Below are 20,767 nucleotides of genomic sequence, written 5' to 3'. Positions count from 1 at the left end.
ATCGGGTAAAACCTACCATGCTGTTCTAAAGCAATAAGAAGTGGATAGAATAGTTCAGACAGTTTTGTTTCACACAACACTTTGCGCCCTCTAGCGGACACAGCAAGCTGACGTGTTTTTAACCGTGCATGCGCGCAATAACACTTTCTTATTGCATATTATTCTTACGCTTGTTTACCCAGCAAAGCATCACTGAGGCTCTTTATCAGGAGGGTCTTGCCAAGCTTTCGCAGGAGTGGCCAATGACTGCTAGGTCTATGCGTATAGTGTACCAGAAGCACTGTGTACAATTGCGTGTAATTGTCCAAATGTGTCAAATGTGAGCCATAAAGCCGGCACACAGTGGACCCACTCTTGTGAACTACGTCACGAGATCGTTCACGTCCACTGTGAAGCAGATGGCATGTTTTTATGTTTTTTAACGGGGAATACACCCCGCTGGATTAACGAGAGCTGTCATTGGCACTGAACCGCGAACGTCTCCAACATTCGGCGAATGTGCTACCACGATGCCCCATGTCACCGCCGAAATTGAGCATCTCAACACGGACTTTGCGCGACGATTCAACTAATCACTCTGCAATATAAACAAGTGCAGTGCGGTGATAGCGTGGTGATCGTTAGACGTGAAGCTCTTTATGAAAATCGTAATGGTTAATGCGGCCTCTCTCTCTCGGAGGGTGAAGACGGGTAGAAAATTCAGAACCAGTGGACACTTTCAAAGATGTTGATAATTATTTAAAATGAAGGCGTGATTTCTTTAACGCTTACTCAAGGAAGATACAACTCCAGTTTTAGTCTTGCAATTTTATAATTTAAAGTCAAACACTACTTACATTTTCTTTTTACCATATACGTGGTACACACAAGGTGCCAGCGCTCCCATTACCCGGCTGGACAATAAATGATGTAGAGTACTGGACGTAACAAGACTACGTGGAAAGCGTACAACACAATCACGTCCTCAAAGACCTTGGGAAAGGAGAATTGATACGTCAAACAAGAGGGGATGCAGAGAAGTTTGTGTGGAAGTCGTATAGTGTACCAGAAGCACTGTTACAACATTTCCGCTAACTTTTTTTTGGTGATTTCGGTACTATAAAATGAAATTCGAGCGTGCAAAACTAAATATTCTCGTCCAGCAAAACCCAAGTCCTTTGGAAAAAAAGCGATTTGGCAACTTTCTATAGCCTGTCCCACCAAGGGAAGTTCCTCTCTTACCCCCACACCCTCGCGGTCCAATGCCCTGCCGTGGCCCGCGTGGGCTTGCCGTCTGACACACCAAGTGGCCGAGCAACCCGCCCCCGTCGCCCAGAGTGTGTCGGTCGACCTCCCGCGCCAAGAGGTCTCACACCGTGGAGTCCCCACCGTGGACCATGAAGTTTGCCAGGTCTGAGCCCGAGTCGTCCGAGTCGCGCTTGGTGGAGCAGGAGTAGCAGACCTTTCCCACGTCGCGCCAGCACGGCCGGCAGTAGAGCGAGCGGCACTTTGTGTTGGGGCAGGAGAAGGGCTCATCGGGGTTCGTTTGGCCGCACACGACGCAGGCGCGCGACACGAAGTATGACAGCCAGCCGAAGAACTTGGGCCACTTCCTCGTCAGCGTCTTCACGATGGAGAACGCTGGCTGCACGCATGGCAAGCGCGCATCATCATCGTCGTCGTAGTCAATGTCAGCAATACTGCCGCCAACACCACCACCATCATCATCATTACCACCACAATCGCTATCCTCATCATCGTTGTCGTAGTCAATACTGCCACAGTTGCCACACCACCACCCATGGTCATCATCATTGGCACGGACATTGCCACCTTCACCAACCACAATCATTTAACTCTCTTTATCATGAATACTGGTGCCGCCAACAATACCACCACGCTTGATTTGAAGCTTTCGTGACTGCAGGAATCCATACTCTTTGGTTCTTTCGGTAAAGTCACATAGGTAGAAAAAATACCACCACTACCACCGACATCATCATCATCATCACTGTAAATGACACCACTACTCTCACAATCATCTAATCGTCATCACTGACCATCAACATAAACACCATCACTCCCAGCTTAATAGTTTTCCAATAACCAAGTTGACGGTAGACATTCTGGCATCACCAGTGAACGTGCGTGCACCTCTCGTTAGAGTGTGATGTTGTGTTTCTTTCATTACAATTACATCCGGAGTAATCGACTCTGCTGAAGCAAACAATATCAATAATGATCAATTTAAAAAAATGCTGTCATTAACACAGCCACCACGTTTCGGAGAGCCCATGCCAGCTGACCACCTGGCTGCAACATGCTAATGGTACGACTGAGTACTAATGAGTACTAATAAATACTAATGGCTACTAATAATTGGTAAGTCGCTGGAGCGATGCACTTTTAAATGAAGATTGAAAACTCATTTCTCTTTAACTGCCTTTTGCGTTAAGTTTGTTGTCCTACCCGTGCGCCTCCAATTAGCACGGTTGGCTACGTAGCGTGCGAAAGAAGTTCAACATGCATGCATACAATGAGTTTTAAGTAGAAATGACAGTGACCCAGCCCAGCGCGAGATTTAAGTTTCGACCATGCACAGGCACAGATCGTGCAAACGATGACAAAGGAACGTACGGCAGGGGCTGCACTTACCCGAATACGCTGCTTTGCCTTCGCGGCGATCATCTTCTTGGTGAATTTCAAGAAGCCCTTCCGTCGGCGCAAGTAGTCGTTGTAGAGGTGAACGACTCGCGTCTTCTCTCTCTGCACGATTCAACGAGAACATTGCGACTCTCGCGCGCACGCTTCCAGGTGCGTATCGCGACGACGAGAAAGGAATTCTCACCAACGAACCGACGCATCGTTACTGACGCATCGGGTGGGTGGGTGGGTGTAGGACCGCCGGTGTAGGACCCGGGCACATAGCGACGCAGGGCAAAGCGAGCGGCATCGTCACACCTTGGGGTAGAAGAAGGCGCAGATAACCCTCCTGAGCCGCAGTACGTAGCCCTGGCTGACCATGACGAACACGAGCGCACTGTAGATGCCGATGATGAGGCCGTACATCTTCCAGCTCATGGCCTTGGACTGCGGGAGGCATTCTGTGACAAAACCGGAGAACCCTCAATGCTTCGGCCTCCTTGGCCGCACCTCGCAGGCCCGTGCCGTCAACACCTGGGAAGTCCCGGGGTTCGTTCACCCAGTCACTCATCCAAGCACTCGCCACACACAACCCAGCTTAGTCTTCTTGGTTCTTTCGGTAAAGTCACGTAGAATGGAAATAATAAAATAATAAAACAATTCTCACGACGTTTCGGCCACAACGCAAGCTGCTTGCGTTGTGGCCGAAACATCATGAGAATTATTTTATTATGTTTTATTTTATTATTTTATTATTTCCATTCTACGTGACTTTACCGAAAGAACCAAGAAGATGAATCCCTGCAGTCACGAAAGCTTTAAATCGAAACCCAGCTTAGCTTCTGAGCTGCAAACATTGTGGGTGCTCGTAGCGCGGTTTAAAACGAAAAGGGTGCGTCTCATCCCACTCCACCTGCTCACCCTCCCTGGCCATCCCCCACCACCTCCACCTCCCCTCCAACCCCCGCTTCCCACCCCCCTTCACCACCCCCCAACCCCGTTTCCTCTCCAGGGTCCCGGCTCCTCACCGTAGTTATCGGAGACCACGTTGACTGTGTGGTTCGATTCGAGCGCCCGCATCAGTATCCTCAGCACGTTGGCCAACACCGATTTGCCGTTGACGTCGACCCTCAGCTCATGGACGCCTGGGATGGCACGCGCGAGAGAGACGCGCGCCACCACCGCACCTCCGATTAACAAGGTTGGCTACGTACGGTGCCAAAGAAGTTCGGCATACGGTACATACGTACACAGCAGTGGTACGTTTCTCTCAAACGTCAAAGCTGCGCGTGCCGGCACTCTCTCGCCGAGCACCGCACGTTGGCCTGTTCAGATTCAATGACAGTAAAACCTTGGATTGCGAGTAACTTGGTCTGCGAGTGTTTTGCAAGACGAGCAAATTTTTTAATTAAATATTAATTTGATAAACGAGCGAGGTCTTGCAATACGAGTAGTACGTGTATACGTTTTGTCTGCCGAGCGTCACGTGATCACAACTGATATACGAGTGCTTTGATATACGAGTGCTTTGGATTACAAACACGTTTCCGGAACGAATTATGCTCGCAATGCAAGGTTTTACTGTATTTGTTTTGTGATACAGCATCCCCTCGTTATTTGCGAGGGATGCAATCCCGAGATGCTTGTGAAGGGAACATTTTGTGGAGAAATTATATTGGCCTACGAATATCGTACGTTTCAATGTCTGCAGATGCTTCTAAAGCCTCGATAAGTTATCTATCTCTCTCTCGTCTCTTTATCTCATCACTTTCTCTATCATCACTTTATTCCATCACTTGACGTCGTCACTTTGTCTCATCACTTTCTCTATTTCTCTCGATGCAGTCGAGCAGAGTTCCAGATGTGATTCGCGGATAGCCAAAATCGCGGACAGCAAGTTCGTGGATAACGAGTGAATACTGAACTGCATTGGCTATGCAGGTGGGGCAGACAGTGGGTGGTAGGGGCGGGGTGGTGGTCTTTTCTGCTCAGCCTGAGGTGGACGGTGGGTACCCAGTAAACACACAACGTTTGACACGTGATTAGAACCGTTGCACCAACGTTGGCCTGACGTTCCTCGTATACTGGTGGTGGGGGGCGTGGCCTTGCCTTTGATGTTGTACTCGACTTTGCTGTGTTTGGCGAAGATGTTGATGAACACCACGATGCACCAGTCGACGATCAGGAGGAAGACCATCATTAGAATCTGGACGCCCAGGATCACGGCCATGAAATACTGGAGGTGGCTCAGGATGGAGGAGAGGGGGGATAGAGGGGAGGAGGGGAGAACAAATTCACAAACGCGTGGACACACGTGAGCACCTGTACGCACGCGCAGGTGTAGTACAAGTTCGGGTTTATTTTGTTTAACCAGGCGATAACTCAAGAGACCAGATAGAGTGTCATTGGCGTTCCTGGGGCATTACTCCACCGGTAGGGTGTGATGCTTGCTGTATATCGTCACAATTCAGTCATTTGCGGGTACATTTGGGAGCTGTCGCTCCCATTTGTGGATCTTGGACGTCCACCGTGAAGCAGACGGCGCGTGTATTATTATGGTCATAACACCAGCGGTAATAATTAGGGCGGCCACTCGATTCGAACCGCAAACCTCTGAAACAAGTGGCCAGCGCACAACGGCTAAGCTTGTCGCCACCCTGTCGTCCAGCACTGTGGAGGCGAGGGTTGGCGAAACTCCCGTCCTGTGTGTCGGCATCGAGGTGCCATGTCCTGGCTCACCAGGAGATGTCAATCTGACCCATCTGTATGGGATAGAGTGTTGCCCCTCGCACGCGTGGGTGTTCTCCGGCTGTTCCAGTTTCCTCCCACATGCACAAAGACTCATTGGAAATTGGCTGAAAGCATTTTAATATACGCACACCTCCGTGTCTGCGGATGGCACGGCGTTGCGCGATGCAGTTGCATAAATGCCGCCATATAAAACTGAATACTAATGCGTATTATTGCGTAAATAATCATGAGTTTGGCTTCTCGCGGATTTAACTAGAGGGCTTAAAGGAACCCCAGCACGCATACGAGGGGGGTGAAAATCAGCAGCGTCTCGCCTAAACCACGCAGCCTCAGGTAGGCCGCATACAGGGCGGTTCGCTCATTAAGGGCACTCACAAACGACTTCTGCTCATCCTCGCTCATCCTCAGGCTGCACGGGTTGACATACTTGACCACCTCGGCCCGCTTGGGAGGGAGAAGCGTCTGCTGTTTCTGCGAGCGACACGTACAGGGGAGACGTGGCGTTACGCAGCGTTACGTGACACCAGCCAGCGACAGCGAGCGCTGGCTTTGGGTCGTTAATCCGACGTTCGGCTTCACGTGCGGAGAGTTACTGCTGTAGGAAACGTGGGGAGGCATCGCGCCTAACACCAACAGGCGGTAACAAGGAGAAGATCCCATCGGGGGAGCCGTAACAAGTGCGAGCGTGAAAGAGCCGCGTGGAGATGCGTGCCATTGCCCTAGGTCAGGGGTCGACAACCAAATAGATAAGAAGCACCATTTTGGTGGAAGGGCGGGGAGGGGGAATTCTGGACAAAGCACAATATTTCAAGGTTTGAAGCGTTCGTGACTGCAATGATTCATATTCTTAGGTTTTTTCGGTAAATTCACGTAGGTAAAAACATTAAAAAGTAAAATAAAATAAAATGAAAAAAATAAAAATCACGACGTTTCGGAGGCAACACAAGCTTCCGTCTTCAGGTGGTACCGTCACAGCCACGACAGCTGTATCAAGTAAATGAGAGATTGCAGGAGTTACCACTGCGTTTATATAATGGTTGGAGAAGGTGGAAGAATAGACTGCATAACAAAGGCTGAGCCTTTGTTATGCAGTCTATTCTTAGTCTCAAGCCTCACCTTACCATATTAATAATAAGTATGCGGCCCTTGCCCCACCACCTTCTCCAACCATTATATAAACGCAGTGGTAACTCCTGCAATCTCTCATTTACTTGATACAGCTGTCGTGGCTGTGACGGTACCACCTGAAGACGGAAGCTTGTGTTGCCTCCGAAACGTCGTGATTTAATTTTTTTTATATTTTTTTATTTTACTTTTTAATGTTTTTACCAACGTGACTTAACCGAAAAAACCTAAGAATATGAATATTTCAAGGGCTGCATTGCGCGTGAATACATGCACGTGCATTACATGACGAGGCAGTCCGTAAAGAGTCGCACGCGGCTCCAGAGTCGCACGCGGCTCCGGAGCCGCAGGTTTCCGACGAACCCCCTTTGCCCCTGGGGGGACGTGGACGAACGTGAGATAGCCGGGGAATGAAAGAAAACAAATGCGAACTGGGAAGGCTCTCCAACCTTGGCGCGTCTCCTGGCGTCGATGATTCTGAAGTAGCGCGTCAGGTACATATTGTCGTGGACAACATCCCCGTTGTATTTGGCCACGTAGCCCGAACACCTGCAGGGTAACAGCGAGCACACGGGCGTCTACGAGGTGAAAAAACGGAGGCACGTTTGCGCGCGGCGACACGGCGCGTTGGTGTCGAGGTGAAGTTTCCGCCCATTCATCTCATCCTATACATCCAGTGACGTCATTTCACGTTGTGCTACTGCTAACCTTGAGAGATAAATTCACATTGTTTTTACATATTCATTAATCGACGATTGTAAAGCCCTAGTTGCACGAACGGCAATGGGCTTACACTGCGCTTGAAAACCGCGACCTGAATTCGATTCCCAGCCGATCATCAGCCGCGTGCCGCATATATAATCGTGCCCCTTTCCTGATTAAAACTGAAATTGCAATGCGATGATAATTGTAATTTCAGCTGACGAATACTGCTGCCAGGTCTAGATTTTATCGGAGAAACGATGGACAAACCGTGAGAGGCGTGGTGCCATGGGGCGTCTGGATTTTGTGAACAAATCCTGCTTTTGGGAAATAAATGAGTGACACGAATAAGCGTGGCTCGGTGCCAAGACGGGAACGCACGCGCTGTAGAGGACGACGCCGACGAGCCCCAGGAGCATCTGCAAGACCTTGACGAAGGCCATGACCTTGGACACCTGGCTGTTGATGCTGCTGCGGATGTTGGTCATCATGCCCTTCACCGCGTCCTCGTCCATCGACGTCGACTGCTGTGTGTACTGGTGGGACGAGGACGAGAGGCGGAGGGCAAAGGGAGGAGGTGGCGAGGTGGTGGAGGGCGGAGCAGCGCACGTGAAGAGGAGAGTTTGTTCGTTTTTTATTCATTTTATTTTTCCGTATTCTTGGCTCTTTTGGTAGTCTCGTAGATAGAAGAAAAAAATATATTAAAAGCATAAAAACTGACGATGTTTAGATCGCAACACGAGCGGCCTTCATCAGGCGATCGAAACGTCGTGGGTTTTTTGCTTTAATTATTTTTAATATTAATTTTATTTTTATTTTCTATCTACGTGACTTGACCGAAAGAACCAAGACTATGAATTCCTGCAGCCACGAAAGTTTTAAGTAAAAATAATTTTCCCTTGTTTGAGAAGCTCTGGTCTCGTCCGCTGCGCTGTCGCGATTCACGCCGATGTGAATGACGCCGTCATCTCGCGATCGCGAGTCCACGTGAGCGTTGTCGGATGCACTCCCGTCTTACCTCGACTTGCGGATTCATCATGAACTGCTCCTTCAGCTGCGCAATGGATCTCTGAATCCTGTCGTAGACGTCACCAAAATCTTTCAACATGGGGATGTTTGCCTCGCACCACGAATCGAAAACTGGCAAACACAAGAGAAGCAAACCGTGACGATGATTACGTTCCAGCTGATGACTATGATCGCGACAATCATTATGAGCGTGATGATGATTACGGTGAAGTGGCAATGCTACACGCGGTGAAACTCCTGGCTTTGCCACGAGATTACGATGTACATTTTCACGATGGTGAGGGTCAGGGTTTTGGAAGAGGCGAGTTTGGTGCGTGGCGAGTGACAGGTGTGAGTATTTTGGCGAGGGGTGAGTGATGAGTGTGAGCGTCAGGTTAGTGGCGAGTGATGAGTGTCTGGCGGGTGGTGATGAGTGCGTGTTGGTAAGTGCGGTGAGAGAGAGCCACTCACTGTGTATGATGGGGCACAGGAAGTCAAACTTGAGCGGGAGACACAGGATGTGGTTGATGAGGGGGACCACGATCGTGCTCAAGCACTCTTCCCACTTCTGTGCAAACATCTCCCTGCATTTTTCCACGCCCTTCTCAAACACGTCTGCACGGCGCCAACACCACGTGTTGGAGAATGGCCCACGGAAGCAGATATCACAGAATTAATCTCAATATCAATACGTGTTCTCCTCGTGTAAATCTGTCGATGCGTTTATTCGGCGATACAGGAATGCTGCTTCTCAAAGTAATGGATAAGCTGAGCCTGCTGGATGTGTATTTGAAGTCACGATATCTGAATGTCTACCCTTGACAATGCTATTTGCCATAAGTGGCGGGATAAATATTCTTTAGGAGTGACTTAAATACATTTTTGATGGGCTGAAATATAAAACAAAATTCAGAATTAAGTAAAAAAAAAAATTTACGTCCAAAACATTGAGAGAGAGAGCACAAGGTTGCCACGAGCATAGCAAAGGTGGTAGGAGGCCGTCACGCCTGCAGCCATATACTGGGCTCAACGATCTCGTCCCTCACGCAGAACCACCGCACGCCAGCTCGTGCCATCCACGGCGTCTGTTACGTCACGGGCGCTCATTGCAATGAGTCCGTTGCGTCGTTGTTGATGATCGTCTCCCCACCTGCCTCTTCCCAACTCCCCCCCCAGAATCCGGGGAGAGGAGAGGGGGGGTTAGGCAGTTTGTCGTCCTTCCCCCGCACCTTCCATTAGCACCGCTGGCTACGTACGGCGTGAAAGAAGTTCAACATACGCACACACAGCAGAAGAGAGTGAGCGACCCCAGAGGTCGCAACCGGGTACCCGATACCCGTACCCTACCCGATACCCGGCTACCCGTACCCGACCGGGTATGGGTACGGGTAGCCGTTTGCGAACCTGGTGCGGCCGGGTACGGGTAAGGAATCAAAACCCGTTTGCGACCTCTGGCGACCCCCCCCCAACCCAACTGAATGCCACCAGCGGTTCGCGCGCGTTACGCACCCCAGCACCGAAAGCGAACCCTGTTGATGTATTTCGCCTCAATTTCTTGCGGCTTTTGGCCGTCCTCCTGCAGCTCTTGATGGGCGGCGTCTCTCCTCGTTCTGCCTCCACCGTCCGAGCTCTTGCCACCGAGCACCTCCTGTTTGATGAGCTGGAAGAGCTCCTTGGCCTCGTCGCTGCTCTTCTCGAGGTCCTTGGAGGCGCCCTGCGTGGCGGAGGGGGAGGGTGGAGGGGTGCGTGGAGGCACACAAGCAACGCCTGCCCGAGGCTCACCGTATCTCGCGCGCTATTATTCCACGGCTATTTTACACGGCGCCGCAAAGGCTGGCTCGGGGTAGGGATTACCGGAATAGTGCACTGTCGCTAGAGAGCACAAGCTACACCCAATCCGTAACCAGCTGCTGGTATTCTTATTGGTTCTGTCGGTAAAGTCACGTAGAAGGGAAAGAATAAAGTAATAAAAATAAAACATAATAAAATATTTTCAAATAATAAAAATAAAACATAATAAAATATTTTATGAAGTTGTATTTTTATTATTTTATTAATAAAAGATTTTATTATGTTTTATTTTTATTATTTTATTATTTCCCTTCTACGTGACTTTACCAAAAGAACCAAGAAGATGAATCCCTGCGGTCACGAAAGCTTCAAATCGAAATTTAGCTGCTGGTATTGTTGTACCCTATATTCGTATGGCCCTATCAACGTGTTCACGTCAACCAGAAGCACGCCACCCCACGTCCCACAGCGGTGTCACGACAAAATAAGGCGAGATTAATGCGGCGTGCCAACATCATTCCTGGAACAGCCGGGCTCTTTCGAATTAAATTCCGGGTCACTCTGGGCGATTCCTTTAGCCGAATGGGCCTTACCAACTCAGATTACCACGGTTGGTTACGTACGGTGCGAAATAAATTCTACATACTACATACATGCCAAATCTTGAGACGCATTTGGTCTTTGACAACCTTGTTATTGTATCTAACACACGCATCGCCTTTAACAGATTCACCCGAAATGCGCATTATGTGCGCAGAACTTCTTTCGCGTCGTACGTGGCCACACACAGATAGCACAGAGAGGCGTTCACCCACGATGAGTTTTTCGAAGAGGGTCCGGACGGGCGCCGCCGCGATCATGACGATGACCTTGGCGTGCTCGATCTGCTGCTGGCCTAGACAGGCGAGTGACTGTCCGCTCTCCTTGGCGTTCATCATCATGTTCGTCATGGGCCCTGAGTACGACGGGACACGGTACAACGCGGTACACCCAATGGGGGGTGCGGGGGGGGAAGGTAAAAGCCAATTTACAGAGGTGAGTTTCCAAGTCAGACTTAAATGTATCTCACGCGACTCCGACTGTCTAATTTGCAAAGTCAAAGCGTTCCGACAGAGCCCGAGAGGCACACTGGCAAAAGCCCCCCATCGTTAGCAGGTGGACCCCCGCGGGTTCACGCACACACACACACACGCTCACACACACACACACACACGCACACACACGCTCACACACACACGCACACACACATGCTCACACATACGCACACACGCGCGTACACACACACATGCGCGCACACACACACACACGTTCACACACACACACACGCGCACGCACACACATGCGCGCACACACGCTCACACACACACGTGCGCACACACACACACCGGTGAAGAGCAGGCTAGCGGCAATGGCCATGATGACGGCGCAGCCCACGTTACTGCAGATGCAGGGCGCCATGAGCACCGTGCTGCAGCGCACGTGCCGCGAGAAGGCCCAGCCAAAGCCGAAGAAAACTGTGGGGGGGAGAGCAGCGGGGCGGGGGGTTGCCCGCTGTTAGATCGTCATCATCGTCGTCGTCGTCATCATCATCGTCATCATCGCCGTCGTCATTGTCGTCGTCATCATCGTCGTCATCGTTGTCATCATCATCATCGTCGTCATCGTTGCCATCATCATCGTCGTCATCGTTGTCATCATCATCGTTGTCGTCATCGTCATCATCATCGTCGTCGTCGTCGTCGTCATCATCGTCGTCATCATCGTCGTGATTATCGTCATCATCATCGTCGTGATCATCGTCGTCATCATCGTCATCGTCGTCGGAATGATCGTCGACGTCGTTAGATGTTGCCGTTATCAGTGTCGTCACAATCGTTGGCATGAAATGGAATCGTCGTCGTCACTTCCTTAAATAAATCTTCATCATCTGCATCGCGGTTATTAGAATTATTATCATCTGCATCATCATTATCGTCAGAAAAATCATCTTCTAAATCGTTTTGGTCATTATCATCATCGGCAGTGCCGTCACAATTGTTGACAGCAATGGAATTATCATTATCACAGCTGTCATTGCTCTAGGATGTTTGTATGTTGAACTTCTTTCGTACCGTACATAGCCAACCGTGCTAATACAACAGCACTAAATCAGCACTCACTCTCATATCATATTTATCTACATCGCCATCGTCGTTTTAAATCATAATTTCATATATATCGTCATCATCATCAACAGCAGCAGCAACAACGTAGCCGACGAGGTAACGCACCGGTAAGAAACACGAGCACCAGCAATTTGTAGGTGGCTTGCATCTCGGTCCAGTCCAGGGTGACGTAGTAGCAAGCTGAACGGGACGGGAACGGACGCGGGCAGGCACGCACATACAGTGAAGGGAAAAAAGTATTTGATCCCCTGTTGATTTTGTACGTTTGCCCACTGACAAAGAAATGATCAGTCTATGATTTTAATGGTAGGTTTATCTGAACAGTGAGAGACAGAATAACAACAACAAAAAATCCAGAAAAACGCATGTCAAAAATGTTATAAATTGATTTTCATTTTAATGAGGGAAGTAAGTATTTGACCCCCTCTCAATCAGAAAGGTTTCTGGCTCCCAGGTGTCTTTTATACAGGCAACGAGCTGAGATTAGGAGCACACTCTTAAAGGGACTGCTCCTAATCTCAGCTTGTAGAGGGGGCAAACGTACAAAATCAGCAGGGGATCAAATACTTTTTTCCCTCACTGTATCGAGTATGGGCGCACGTGACATCGCCAAGACAATATACCAAGACCCGTTACTTCGCCACGAAGTGGCGGCGACGTCACCACACGGCGCCAGGGCAGCAGTACAGAAGGAAGAGCGGCTGTCCTATGGATAAACTCGCTCGCCGCCATCTGTATTCCACCTGTACGGCGATTGGTTGGTTGTTGTTTCATATTTAACCAGGAGATGGGGGACCCCCCCCCATCGAGAGGCGTAAAACAGCGTGGCTGTTTTTTTTTTTTAAAGGGCGACCTGGGCTACATCGAAACCAAAACGTGTCACCCCCCCCCCCCCCCCCCCCCATTACAAGCGTGGAGCTTCTCTCTATAAACACTCATTAATGGAGCTGGCCAAACATCCTCATATAGGACCACAGAGCTCGGACAATTGTTTCCCCGCTTGGTCCGCGATTTCCCGCGCCTCAAATTCAAATCCTACAGCGTCTCGAGATTACATTTTTGCGCCAATGACAACGCCGCGATATAAAATGTAAACATTATGAATATAACATTATTTGTACTACTGCATTAGGGGCCTTCCATATATGACGTCACGCGATTTTGGACGATTTTTGACCCCCCCACAACCCCTTCGTCACACGGTGTCACAAAAAGTCAGACCCCCCCCTCAAATATGACGTCACAAAGCTCTGCCGCCCCCCAAAAAAAAAAATGCTTCAAATCGCTTTAAACTATTGTCATTGGAGTGCGTATTTAATGTGGCGCTGCACTTGTGATGTTGTAGGAGAAAACATTTATTAAAAAGTCTATTTCATTAAGTAGAACGTGTTGTCAATATTTATTTCAAGTTGTGCATTTTGATGCGACGTCACATTTCTCAACCCCCCCCCCCCCTCGTCACACATCGTCACAAATGTGTGACTCCCCCCCCCCCCCCCAGGTGCGTGACGTCACCTCTGGACGGCCCCTTACCCTGTCCGATGAGAATCCCCAAGATCCCATTGATGAGGATCTTGAGCATGCGGTGCTGCCACGGAGGGCCCAGCAGGTAGCGCGAGACGAACCCTGGCAGTGCAGACTCCATCAGCAGCTGCAGTCCTTGTGACACAAACAAAGACAAAGACCCCCCGGGTAGCCTTCACAGACCGTTGGGGCAAGTGCCGTCAGCGAGTAGCAAACCGATTAAGGCCGGCACGGCACACGAGGGGGGTGGGTTGGCCAGCACCGCGCCCGACCACCTTTGTCTCCCCAGTGGGGCGATGTTTACACACCGCGCCAGGTACTCATTTGAGGCTGAGTCGACCTGGGGGAGGATCAGGACTACACACGTGCCACTCAAGCCCATCGGCACATGTACTCGTCACGCTTGTGGCACACACGTGTCACCGACGTAGATCACAGCCACATCGTCACACACATGACAAGCACATGTTACGTGTACCCATCACGCATCTGACATGCACAGGTTGCACACATGAGCACAACACACATGCGTGACTCACGTAGCTACATATGACGAACACATGTCACAGTAACACGCGCACAAGACGAAATTATATAAACTATTTTGTATTTACATCATTAGACCTCCTTTGCCAGTACCAAAATATAATAGGGTTTTTTTCCCCCTTGGTGTGGACCAATCAGTTTCAAGGACAATGCATATATTATCATAGTGTTTTTGTTTGCATTTTGACTGCAAGTATTGTGGATAATGCAGACATGAATCCTCGTAAAAAGGTTTCAGTTTTGATAATTGTTTTTTTACCCTTTTATCTGGCAACAAAACTGACACCTTTTTTACAAGGAGTCATGTTTGCATAGACCACAATACCTGCAGTCGTAATGCAAACAAAAACATAACTCTGATAATGTATGCACTGTCCTTGAAGTTGATTGGTCCACACCCGAGACAGCTTTCCTTAGAGCCTAGTCTCACATGGTGTTGGACCAGATGACATCAAGAGGCGCACAACTCAAAGACAATGCACCATCAGAGTATGAGAGCTCGGAGTAAGCATTTACACCATTGGAACCTCATTTGCCAGAAGAAAAAAATTATAATTGTTTTTTTACCCTTTTATCTGGCAACAAAACTGACACCTTTTTACAAGGAGTCTTGTTTGCATTGACCACAATACCTGCAGTCGTAATGCAAACAAAAAACATAACTCTGATAATGTATGCACTGTCCTTGAAGTTGATTGGTCCACACCCGAGACAGCTTTCCTTAGAGCCTAGTCTCACATGGTGTTGGACCAGATGACGCCAAAAGGCGCACAACTCAAATACAATGCACCACACATCTTCACAAATGTCTGACCCCCCCCCCCCCCTAGGTGCGTGACGTCATATATGGACGGCCCCTTATCACGTTGACATTTCTAGGAGCCAAATACTCCAAACGCATGTTTCTAAATGTGGCGGGGGAAACCCGGAGGACCCGGAGAAAAAAATCCACACGGCCATGGGGGAGAGAGACACGCAAACTCCAAATATAGAGGCATCAGGGTCGGGGTCGGGGTCGGGATCGGGATCGAACCCACAACTTCCTGTACACCAGGCGAGGTAGATAACATCTCGCCACCGTGGAGATCGCAAGTAACGAGACTGACTGCGCGTATATGTCTCTGGTTCTGTGTTTTATCTCTCTCTCTCTCAAATTTAGCATTCTCAGGAAGAACGTAATCAACCAGCTAGGGTGTTGACTGTTATGTTATCCGACTCTCTGTTGCATTACATTACATTTCTAAGTATACTAGATTAGTGTTTTTATTTCATTTATACCTGATGATGATTGCTTGTGTTGCAATCGAAACGTCGTATGCTAGTTTTTAATTCATTACTTTCTCTTTATACGTGACTTTACCGAAAGAACCGAAGAGTACTGACTGCGCACTCGCTCATCCGCAGCCAAACCTGTCCGGGGTGGCTTCTTGCGCGCGTCGCGGGGGCCACGAAGGTGATGGCGAGGGGGGCCAGGAGGGGGGCCAGGAGGGGGGGCACGATGGGGGCCAGGATGGGGGGCACGATGGGGGGCAGGAGGGGGGCCAGGTCCCCGCGTGGCAGCTTTGCCCTTCTGCGTGTTCCCGCTGTCCTTGGCCTCCGCCCCCGTGTCTCCCTGCCGCGTGCTCGTGGCAGCAGGAGCCCTCTCCCTGCTGCTGCTGCGGGGAGGCGCGCCCTGCCGCCCCACCCCCCAAGACGACTCTCCTGACGCCCGCGCCGCCACGCGACGGGACCTGCCCCCTGTGCCCCTCGTCCACCTTCTTACTCCTCCTCCCACCCTCCTCCTCCTTCTTCTTGTTGTGCAAACCGCCTTCTTTCTTCCCGGCTTCCTTCTTATGTGAATGTTCCCCCTGCTTCCTCCCCTCCTCCTTCCCCCTCCCCTCCTCCTTCCTCCCCTCCTCCTTCCCCTCCTCCTTCCCCTCCTTCCCCTCCTCCTTCTTTCTCTCCTTCTTCCTCTCCTCATCCTTCCCCTCCTTCTTCTTCCTCTCCTCCTCCTTCCCCTCCTTCCTCCCCTCCTCCTTCTTCCCCTCCTCCTTCTTTCTCTCCTTCCTCTCCTCCATCTTTCTCTCCTTCCTCTTCCCCTCCTCCTTCCTCCCCTCCTCCTTCCTCCCCTCCTCCTTCCTCCCCTCCTCCTTCCCCCCCTTCCTCCCCTCCTCCTTCTTCCTCTCCTCCTTCCTCTCCTCCTTCTTCCCCTCCTCCTTCTTTCTCTCCTTCCTCTCCTCCTTCCCCTCCTTCCTCTCCTCCTTCTTTCTCTCCTTCCTCTTCCCCTCCTCCTTCCTCCCCTCCTCCTTCCTCCCCTCCTCCTTCCTCCCCTCCTCCTTCCTCTCCTTCCTCCCCCTCCTCCTTCCTCCCCTCCTCCTTCTTCTCCCCTCCTCCTTCTTCCCCTCCTCCTTCCTCCTCTCCTTCCTCCTCTCCTCCTTCCTCTCCTTCCTCCTCTCCTCCTTCCCCCTCCCCTCCTTCCTCCCCTCCTTCCTCCCCTCCTCCTTCCTCTCCTCCTTCCCCTCCTTCCTCCTCTCCTTCCTCCTCTCCTCCTTCCTCTCCTTCCTCCTCTCCTCCTTCCCCCTCCCCTCCTTCCTCCCCTCCTTCCTCCCCTCCTCCTTCCTCTCCTCCTTCCCCTCCTTCCTCCCCTCCTCCTTCCTCTCCTCCTTCCCCTCCTTCCTCCCCTCCTCCTTCCTCTCCTCCTTCCCCTCCTTCCTCCCCTCCTCCTTCCTCTCCTCCTTCCCCTCCTTCTTTCTCTCCTCCTCCTTCCCCTCCTCCTTCCTCTCCTTCCTCCCCTCCTCCTTCCTCCCCTCCTCCTTCTTCCTCCCCTCCTCCTTCTTCCCCTCCTCCTTCCTTCCCTCCTTCCTCTCCTCCTTCCTCTCCTCCTTCCCCTCCTCCTTCCTCTCCTTCCTCCTCTCCTCCTTCCCCTCCTTCCTCTCCTCCTTCCCCTCCTTCCTCCCCTCCTTCCTCTCCTCCTTCCCCTCCTTCCTCCCCTCCTTCCTCCCCTCCTCCTTCCTCTCCTCCTTCCTCCCCTCCTTCCTCTCCTCCTTCCCCTCCTTCCTCCCCTCCTCCTTCCCCTCCTTCCTCCCCTCCTTCCTCCCCTCCTCCTTCCTCTCCTCCTTCCCCTCCTTCCTCCCCTCCTTCCTCCCCTCCTCCTTCCCCTCCTTCCTCCCCTCCTCCTTCCTCTCCTCCTTCCCCTCCTTCCTCCCCTCCTTCCTCCCCTCCTTCCTCCCCTCCTCCTTCCTCTCCTCCTTCCCCTCCTTCCTCCCCTCCTTCCTCCCCTCTTCCTTCCCCTCCTCTTTCCTCCCCTCCTTCTTCCCCTCCTCCTCCTTCCCCTCCTCCTTCCCCTCCTCCTTCCCCTCCTCCTTCTTCCCCTCCTTCTTCCTCCCCTCCTCCTTCCTCCTCCCCTCCTCCTCCTTCCTGCCCTCATTCTTCTTCCTCTCTTCCTCCTTCCTCCCCTCCTTCTTCCCCTCCTCCTCCTTCCCCTCCTCCTTCCTCTCCTCCTTCCCCTCCTTCCTCCCCTCCTTCCCCTCCTCCTTCCCCTCCTCCTTCTTCCTCTCCCCCTCCTTCCTCTCCCCCTCCTTCCTCCCCTCCTCCTTCCTCCTCCCCTCCTTCCTGCCCTCATTCTTCTTCCTCTCTTCCTCCTTTCTCCCCTCCTTCCTCCTCTCCTCATTCTTCCTCTCCTCCCGTTGATGCCGCTCTTCTTCCTTCTCCCACCCTTCCTTCTTATGTGAACGTTCCTCCTTCCCCTGTGTATGCCCCTCTTCCTCCTTCCTCCTTCCCTGCGCCTTCATCCCTCCCTCCTCCTCCTCGTGATCTTCACGCTGCGGTTCGCGTGTCCCCTTGCGCTCAGCCATGTGCCTGCTGCTCACACCACCAACACCAACACCACCGCCAACACCATCACCACCAACACCACAAACACCACCAACACCACCAACACCACCACCACCACCAACACCACCACCAACACCACAAACACCACCAACACCACCATCACCACCACCACCAACACCACAAACACCACCAACACCACCACCACCACCACCACCGACATCACCAACACCATCACCACCAACACCACCACCACCAATACTACCACCACCAACACCACCACCATCATCACCACTAACACCACCAACACCACAAACATCACCAACACCACCACCAACACCACAAACACCACCAACACCACCACCACCAACACCACCAACACCACCAACACCACCACCACCACCACCAACACCACCACCACCTAACACCACCACCAACACCGCCACCACCACCAAGACCACCACCACCAACACCACCACCAACGCCACCACCACCACCACCAACAACGCCACCACCACCAACAACGCCACCACCACCAACGCCACCACCACCAATACCACCACCACCAACACCACCACCACCACAAACACCACCAACACCACCACCAACACCACCACCACCACCTAACACCACCACCAACACCGCCACCACCACCAACACCACCACCAACAACACCACCAACAACACCACCAACGCCACCACCACCAACAACACCGCCACCAACGCCACCACAAACACCACCAACACCACCACCAACACATCACGACCATCACCCACCAACAACACCACCAACACCACCACCACCACCAACAACACCGAGGATGAGAGCCGCGTGCTTCTGACCACCTCAGTGGTTGAAGGAGTGAAAGGCCCTCAGACACCGCCCAAATCCCGAGACAGACCGAGAAGGAATCTCGTCCCGTGCGGCCACTCGACTTGGGTCACCGACGTTAGCCCAGCGACGTCGTTTCAACGTTGGTCATCATCGTCATCTTCTTATTCTTCATAACCTCCACCCCTCCCTACACCACCGTCGATAACGATCACCGCAAATTCGAAGACGCCCTACAAGTCTCGAACGTCGTCGTCGTCGTTGTCCAACGAAATGTGCGTCTTGGGTCCCTCCCCAACGTGAATTGTCGTGGTTTTGTGTGTTTGTGATTGAAGCGGTTGGGCCACGTGCGTTGGGCCACGTGCGTTTGGGCCACGTGCGTTTGGGTCACGTGAGGTGCGGACGAAGCGTCCCGAGTCAACCGACTGCCGCTGAAGCTGTTTAAAGGGTCGGGGTCGTCTGGGCGCACGGCAGGACGCAACAACGCGTTGATACTGTAGCTACAGTACTATATACTGTACATACAGTACTATATACTGTACATACAGTGCTCTATACACAGCTACACACACAGCAACACACACACAGCCACACACACACGGCTACACACACACAGCTACACACACACCAGCTACACACACACAGCTACACACACACAGCAAGCCACACACATAACAACACACATAACAACACACACAGCAACACACACAATAACACACACAGCTACACACACACACAGCAACACACACAACAACACACACAGCTACACACACAGTAACACACACACAGCAACACACACACAGCAACACACACAGCAACACACACACAGCTACACACACACAGCAACACACAGCAAGCCACACACACAACAACACACACAGCAAGCCACACACAACACCACCACCACCGCCACACGTAGCCCACGGCCATGGCTTCGGCGGCGCTGAAGGTGGCGGGCTGCATGGAGTGGTCTGTGCGGCAGGCGGGCCACCAACGTCATCCTCAGGGCCGTGGTCGAGCCAGTCGTGGACTTCTTCACCTGCGTGGCTCAGGTGAGCGCACACGCGCAGCCCTCGTCACCGCCGTCATCGTTGGTCATGATCGATCCACTGCTGGATAGATGCCGGTGGCTCCCACCGCAACCCGCCGTCTCTAGCTCGCGAGGTCTTGCCACGTGTCCGAGGGGCGATCCCCACGAGCCGAACTTCTTTCGCGCCGTACGTAGCCAACCGTGGTCGTGGGGAGGCTGCGGTGGGGTGGTGGGGTGGTGGGGGGGGGAGGACGACACAACTCAACGCAAAAAAGCGGTTGTAGAGAAGTGAGTTTTTCACTCGAGGTCATTTTCAAGTGAATTTTATGCCAAATTTAAGTTTTCCAACGCCTCCTTTTTTATACGCGTTTTCTCCTACAACATCAGAGTGCAGTGCCACATTAAATACGCACTACAATGACAATAGTTTAAAGCGATTTGAAGCATGTTTTATTTTCAAAATAGAAATATGGTTGAGCTTTGTGACGTCATATTCGAGGGAGGTCTGACTTTTTGTGACGCCGTGTGACGAGGGGGGGGGGGTCAAAAATCGTCCAATATCGCGTGACGTCATTTATGGACGGCCCCCAAGCGTGCTATACGGAGGTGCGGGGGAAGTACAATTGAACACAAATGGCAGGTCTGAACAAAGACTTTATCGATGTAGATTTAAAAGTGCTGAGCTCCAGTGGCTTCCTAATATCGGAATGGAGAGAACGTTCCAGACGGCCACGGTGACCGTTCCATGGCTTAGCCAAAAAGACGCTGCTGTAGCGAGGATGAGCGGAGTTGCGTTTCTCCTCCTTGACGATACCAGCAAAGTCGTTGTGCGTCCTCTAGTATCTTGTGGGATATTTTTAC

General features: G+C 51.6%; 2 protein-coding genes across 2 annotated transcripts in view; one reads left to right on the top strand and one right to left on the bottom strand.

Moving 5' to 3' along the window:
• Positions 1-638: 638 nt before the first annotated feature.
• DCST1 (DC-STAMP domain containing 1) lies at positions 639-18,067 on the bottom strand. The gene is made up of 17 exons (XM_078617113.1): positions 17,830-18,067; positions 15,756-15,935; positions 13,698-13,823; positions 12,270-12,344; positions 11,385-11,513; positions 10,815-10,954; positions 9,718-9,922; positions 8,680-8,823; positions 8,219-8,340; positions 7,582-7,736; positions 6,948-7,047; positions 5,749-5,844; positions 4,732-4,858; positions 3,651-3,809; positions 2,941-3,083; positions 2,635-2,745; positions 639-1,624 (listed from the first exon to the last, which is right to left on the bottom strand). The coding sequence occupies exons 1-17, from the start codon at positions 18,065-18,067 to the stop codon at positions 1,349-1,351; spliced, it is 2,526 nt and encodes an 841-aa protein (XP_078473239.1). The 3' UTR covers positions 639-1,348.
• Positions 18,068-19,559: 1,492 nt separating this feature from the next.
• The window catches only part of DCST2 (DC-STAMP domain containing 2), a 15,848-nt gene continuing 14,640 nt past the window's right edge, over positions 19,560-20,767 (top strand). Inside the window, 2 exon segments of the mRNA XM_078624339.1 lie at positions 19,560-19,846; positions 19,848-19,928. Of these exon segments, the coding sequence (XP_078480465.1) occupies positions 19,805-19,846; positions 19,848-19,928 (123 nt within the window). The 5' untranslated portion in view covers positions 19,560-19,804.

Source organism: Lampetra planeri, chromosome 3, assembly GCF_965212315.1.
Source record: "Lampetra planeri chromosome 3, kcLamPlan1.2.h2, whole genome shotgun sequence".
NCBI lineage: Eukaryota > Metazoa > Chordata > Hyperoartia > Petromyzontiformes > Petromyzontidae > Lampetra > Lampetra planeri.
This window is presented reverse-complemented; position numbering and strand designations above follow the sequence as displayed.